The sequence below is a fragment of the Manacus candei genome, unplaced genomic scaffold, assembly GCF_025592945.1.
Source record: "Manacus candei isolate 608988 ecotype Guabito, Panama unplaced genomic scaffold, ASM2559294v1 h1tg000017l, whole genome shotgun sequence".
NCBI classification, from domain to species: domain Eukaryota; kingdom Metazoa; phylum Chordata; class Aves; order Passeriformes; family Pipridae; genus Manacus; species Manacus candei.
In genome coordinates, this window is record NW_026138065.1 from 9,993,780 (window position 1) to 10,000,000 (window position 6,221).

The window sequence follows — 6,221 nt, forward strand, 5'->3', positions numbered from 1 at the left end:
TAGTTTAGAACTCTGATCCACTATCAAACTAGTTCAATTTATGGTGGCTAATGCACATTTTGTACCATGGAAGTATTAAGAATTTTAGAAATTACTGCTGATTTATCTAATGTGAAGAACTGAGAAAGCAGTGTTCTTGTAAGGGTGCATTTCCATATTAGCTATTTTTATATGCAGTTTGCTTCATGGTAACCATAGCTTTACGTACAGGTGTGGAAATATGAAAAATACATCTAAAATACATATTTGCAATATGTTTTACGGCAAACATAAAGGCTTAATAAAGGTACCTCTGCACAACTGGATTTGGTTTTGAGTTTGTCACCTGAGATACCACGCTGCCAAAGCAAATTTCTGCCAATAGCGCCTGAATTCCATTCCAGATTCTCGAATATTTTTAGATTTTCTTTTATTTTCTTAAGAAGATTTACACTTACTGTTATTGCTGCATCACTGCTTCACTGGGAAAAGATTTAGAGGTTACTTTTAAAATGTAACTGTTCTTTCAAATTTAATTTCTGCAGCACTTCAAGGACTTAATACGCTTGCGTAGAACTGCAGAATGGCCTCGTTCTTCTTTAGATACAGAAGTATCAACAACAAAGGAAACTCCAGAAATTGAACCACTTCCGTTTACACTGGCCCATGAACGCTGTATTTCTGTAGTGCAAAAGCTGGCACTCTTTCTCTTGTCCATGGACTTTACTTGTCATGCAGATTTACTTCTTTTTGTTTGTAAGGTAAACAGAACTCTGTAGTGACCACATTAAGTTAGCTTTCTGCTTGCTTGATGGTAAAAATTAGCTGCAGCATTAAAATTTGAAGTAATTTCTGGTGAGGAAGTTTGTCTGATCTGTCACTTTTTGTGTAACTTAGAATATGATGGCTTCAAAATTGCCTGGAAAAATTAACTTTAAAAAAATATGTTCATGTAATTACACTTACAAAACTCTAAAATTTGAGCTGGTAAAAATACCTAATTTACTTGTAAACAAAATCTGATAATCATAGAAATTAAAGCTGTTTTATACTTCATAGAATTAAATATGAATAGGCATATGTATTTTTTATAGGTTCTTGCTAGAATTGCAAACGCTACCAGACCAACAATTCATTTATGTGAGATTGTAAATGAGACTCAATTGGAACGATTATTGCTGCTTCTTGTTGGAACTGACTTTAACAGAGGAGACATCTCTTGGGGAGGAGCATGGGCTCAGTATTCTCTGACTTGTATGCTACAGGATATTCTAGCAGGTTTGTTTTAAGTTCATATTTTTCAGAATGTACATTGCACTTGAATCTTTTTTCCTTTAATGTTTTAGGAGGTTTTTTTTATTACTATATTAGAATCTGCTGACACAAGACTATTAAAAAAAGCCACAAGCAAATCATAAAATTTAGTTTAGTGTGTAAAAATGCAGTTTAAAATTGCAATTACAGTCAATCCGGAATTAGTGACTTGTGCATTGAAAAGGTCAGATTTATATGAGCCTGATTATTTGAAAATTATTCAGAACTTCTCCCCTTGAAGAAGTAGCCCCTAGAGAATTTAGAGTTAGATGAAGAAAAACAGACAGTTGGCCTAGACACAGGGATGTTAAGTTGTAACTGGAATAAAGCTTGAAATGAAGTTGTCTGCTTAATTTAATACATAGGAGAGTTGTTGGCACCTATAGCAGCTGAAGCTATGGAAGAAAGTGCTTTGGGAGAAGATGCTGGTGCTTCGGCTGGGGATTCTGATGACTCTCTCCAGCAGTCCACAGTTCAGTTAGTGGAGACAATAGATGAGCCCTTGACACATGACATCACAGGTAAATTATTTCATAATCTTGATGTATATATGTATATTGAAAAGAGTAAAAAAAACTTTTACTCATCTGTCGAGGTGCCAATCAATGATTTTTTGGTGGTAGGATACTTAGTTTCTTGTGATATAGGCAGATTATGAACAATTTTGTGATAACTAAAAATGGTTATTTTTGCCATTATTTTTAAAAGGCAACTTGATTGCATTTATTAACTTTTTCCACTAAGTTGTAATATTAAAAAACTTGAAATTACCCATTAAGTGTATGATACATCTATGTTTTATATTTTTTACTTGGTAGTGTTAATACTCTTTTAATCAATCAAAGGTGCTCCACCACTGTCATCTTTGGAAAAAGATAAGGACATTGATCTTGAATTACTGCAAGACCTGATGGAAGTCGATATTGATCCTTTGGATATTGATTTGGAAAAAGATCCCCTTGCAGCCAAAGTCTTCAAGGTATATCATACCTGAGTTTTCAAGATAACCTTTACATGTGAAATATGAACATCCTTTCTCTTTTATACTGCTTCAATAGTGGTATTTGATGTCCTGGACCTGCTTTTAGTTTTTTATAAATGTTTAATGCAGAATGACAGGAAAGAATGTAGAGATTGTTCAGTCTTAGTTGACCTCAAAATATCTTGCTTTTGGATGAAGATTCCTATATAAAGAAGAGGTTCTGAATTTACTCATACTTCAGCACATGTTAAAGACAACAAAAGCATAACATAAAGGAAAAATAAGATCTAGTCCTGTCCTTTCTTATTAAGAGTAGGGTACCATTTATTGCTGCAATTAGTCTTAAAAGTTTATACTATTAGTATTGTGTTTAAAAAAAAGGAAGTCAGCAGTGACCAGTGCTCAAACTGGCTTCAGACTACAAAGAGAAGCAACTAACTTCCAAACTTATTTCACTGTGGAACAAGAAAATTACTAAATGCTTTCATACTTAAAATGAGGGCTAACCATATCAGAGGTAGTACAATAACATTTAGACATAATAGTATATATAGTGTCAATGTGTGTTAAAAACCAAAAATATTTCAGCTGTAAAGAAACACAGCTGTTCATAACAAAATGTCAAGTCTCTTTTGTTTGTTTGTAAGGATGACATTTGGAGTTTTTGCACACCTCTCAGTATTGACTTAAACTGTTAGTCTCATTGTATTAACCTAAATTACCTGTCTCACCACTTGCTCAGAAAACACTAATTTTTTTTCTGTATTTCTTCATATGTCCTTCTGCGAATTATCTATCCTGTAAAGACTTTTTTCTTTAAATCTCACCCTACCACCAAAAATTACATTTACTGCTTAATTTTTTGTTACTGATGTTTCCTGCCTTCTTTATTCTACTGTGATTTCATGTGGCAGTACTCCTTAGTCCACTTCATCTACAGATACCTTCATAATCTTATTGCCCCATTTGTTGTCCTCTAACAAACAGCATAAAAACACTTCTTCATTCTTAATCTTTCTTCATATTTGCTTCTGTATCTGTAAAACGAGAGTTGGTATTGAATGTCACCATAAAAAACATAGGCATACACAAAGTACCTTCATGCAGTGTTACATTGCTTTTTTTTCTTGTGATGCATATGCTTTCTTAGTGTCTTAAATTTAGACACAAGTAGAGATTATTCAATTCTTTTTTTTTGCAGAGCCAGTACAAATAGTCCCTGAGCCTCACTGAGGCTTCAAGGTACTTAATTAGTACAGTTAGTAGTGTAGTATTCTCTCTTGATAAATAACTCCTCAAAATATTTGTGTGATACTCTACTTCCAAATTTACGATATGGTACAAACGTGTGAATAAAAACCGATGATAACCTTTTTGAAATTGGCTTCTTGAGTCTCTGAGACAGCTAACTACATGCTAGATTTTGACAATCACTAAGGATTCAGTCTTATACTGCAGTAAGAATTGAAACAAAATTTTCTAAAGCTATTGAATCCAATCTTCTGGTTTTAATTTTTTGTAACTTCAGTTTTTGTTTTTAGTCATTAAAAGCTTTTTGACGGTCTAAAGAGTTGCCGTTCATTTTTTTCCTTTTTTCTTTTGTTTTGTTTGATTTTTAAGCCTATAAGCAGCACCTGGTACGATTACTGGGGTGCCGAATATGGCACCTACAATTACAATCCTTACATTGGAGGTGTTGGAATTCCAGTTGCAAAACCACCAGTAACGACAGAGAAAAATGGATCACAGACTGTCAGCATATCAGTCTCCCAAGGTAAGCAATGAAGTGAAGTTTTGTTCGGGGTTTTTTTTCTGTTATACTGTATTTGACACTTCAGCACATCACACTATTTTAACAATCTGTGTGTTACGTGGAAAGAATTACATTTCCCATATGCCACATTTTTTTTATGTGAGAGAATATGGTGTGAAACTTGTATTTAAAACAGCCCAACATAGCAGAAAATCTTATTTTCTAACATTTTTGAATGCACTATAGGCAGTTTTAAATCCTTCCTGTTTTTGCAGGAAATTTTGGAAGCTATTTTCTAGCTGGCTCTAACTCTAAGGAATGAAGTGGCACACTTGTTTGGTTTGAAGGAACGCTACTGAACTAGGGTGATAGATCTTTCCCCCAAGACACTGGGGAAAAAAACATTGGTTCTTGTTTGAGAGCTGTTGCCTTAGGAAAAACATATGCAGATTTAGTCCTGTGTGATGTCAAAGTGACTGTGAAAAGAAATAAGGGTGTGTTTCACAGAAATTTAGTATTTTATTAATTACGTATTTCAGGTCTATAAGAATCTTATGTTCAGTTCAGAGTATAAGTTTCTACAGTCTGCTTTCATCATGTATAAAAGTCAATCTTCTTGTTAGGGATACTGAGATTTTTTCAGTTTACTGTATACTGTATATCTATATTGCCTGCACAAGAAGTTAGAGTAACTAACTATATATGACCTAGATATAATTCAGTTTTACCCTGTTTGTTGCCTTGTGTAGCTTTAGATGCACGTCTAGAAGTTGGACTTGAACAGCAGGCTGAACTGATGCTGAAAATGATGTCCACGCTGGAGGCTGATTCCATTCTACAAGCATTAACAAATACATCTCCTACATGTAACTATATGTTGTCAAATCATTCTTTTCACATGATGATCATCATGCTTTGAAATTTTTTTAAGTGACTGCAGAAAAAATTAGTACAAAGTTGTATTTTGCTTGAATTTTCTTGTTAGGTGAAGCTTTAGAGATAGTTCTTTATTCAGATTTTTGAATTACATATGTACCTCTAAGACATTTTGTGAAACTGGTCAAATATGCATGATTTCTTCTACAATACTTTATACTACAGTGGAGGGAAAGGATCAGAAAATGAAAATAGGTACAAGGTTAAGTTTCCTGTGTGAAGCTTCCTTCTTGCTGTTTGAAAGCTGCTTTGCACCAGTTTCACCTATTCTATGATGAGAATGAAAATATTTGCATACAATTTTGAACTCAGCTGTTCAGTAAACTTTGTTTTAAAAACATTTATAGAGTGGTTTACTTCTGAACCTATTTTCAGTGAGTTGTTCTGCCCATCTGGTTAAAATGTGTTACTTTGTAGCCCTCTGGGTACCTTAATATGCATGCAGTCATTGGTTGAATATCTAGGGATGGAATAGGTTTAGTGACATCCTCAGTCTTTACTTCTCTGGAAGTTCATTATTGTCTGCACTAGTTGTGCCATAATGCCTGAAAGAGATGTTCCAATTATTTGTCTTACCGTTGTGTTATCAGGACACTGCTATAATATGTGTTTAGCAAGAACTGTGAAAATGTATTTGTATAACTCACTTTCCAAATGGTTTTTGTGGAGATGGAGATGTCTGATATTCAAGTATGCCTTTCACAGTATGGTAGTCAGTAGTCCAACACTACTGAACACTGCATCGAAGATGTTCTTGTAAATTATAAAATGTGTCTTTTCCTTAAGTATAAAATGCAAGGAAATAATAATGAAATTACTTTTAGCAACTTTTCAAAATAATTAATGGGGGGATGGTACCTTGTTTTTTTTCTAGTAACGCAATCTCCTAGTGGAACAGACGACTCATTGCTGAGAGGATTACATGCTGCTAACCAAAATGCCCAGTTGATTGTGCAGTTGTCATCTATACCTATGCTGAGCGCGTGCTTCAACAAACTCTTTTCCATGCTACAAGTCCACCATGTTCAGGTATAGCATTTTGAACTTTGAAATGCTGTAATAATATTTCTCTCTAAATTTAAAAGTTGTTTTCCTATACTTCTTGCTACTTAAGATTCAGGTAACCTGTTATGTTATGTACTTTTTTGCTTGTGAATCTTTCATGGACAACAGTACTAATAATGTAACACAAGCTGCTGAAAGCTTTTATCAGAGGACATATCTTGTTACAGCTGAAAAAGTGGGTATACATTTTTG

At 33.9% G+C, this 6,221-nt stretch overlaps 1 protein-coding gene across 9 annotated transcripts in view; it reads left to right on the forward strand.

The window, feature by feature from the left end:
* BIRC6 (baculoviral IAP repeat containing 6) overlaps nucleotides 1-6,221 on the forward strand; it is a 172,113-nt gene that overhangs the window by 70,216 nt on the left and 95,676 nt on the right. For all 9 annotated transcript variants that reach the window (XM_051783015.1, XM_051783011.1, XM_051783014.1 and 6 more), the window contains 7 exons: nucleotides 525-740; nucleotides 1,074-1,257; nucleotides 1,659-1,814; nucleotides 2,139-2,272; nucleotides 3,896-4,049; nucleotides 4,778-4,894; nucleotides 5,839-5,993. In XM_051783015.1, the coding sequence (XP_051638975.1) occupies nucleotides 525-740; nucleotides 1,074-1,257; nucleotides 1,659-1,814; nucleotides 2,139-2,272; nucleotides 3,896-4,049; nucleotides 4,778-4,894; nucleotides 5,839-5,993 (1,116 nt within the window). The remainder of the gene's footprint in view (nucleotides 1-524; nucleotides 741-1,073; nucleotides 1,258-1,658; nucleotides 1,815-2,138; nucleotides 2,273-3,895; nucleotides 4,050-4,777; nucleotides 4,895-5,838; nucleotides 5,994-6,221) is intronic.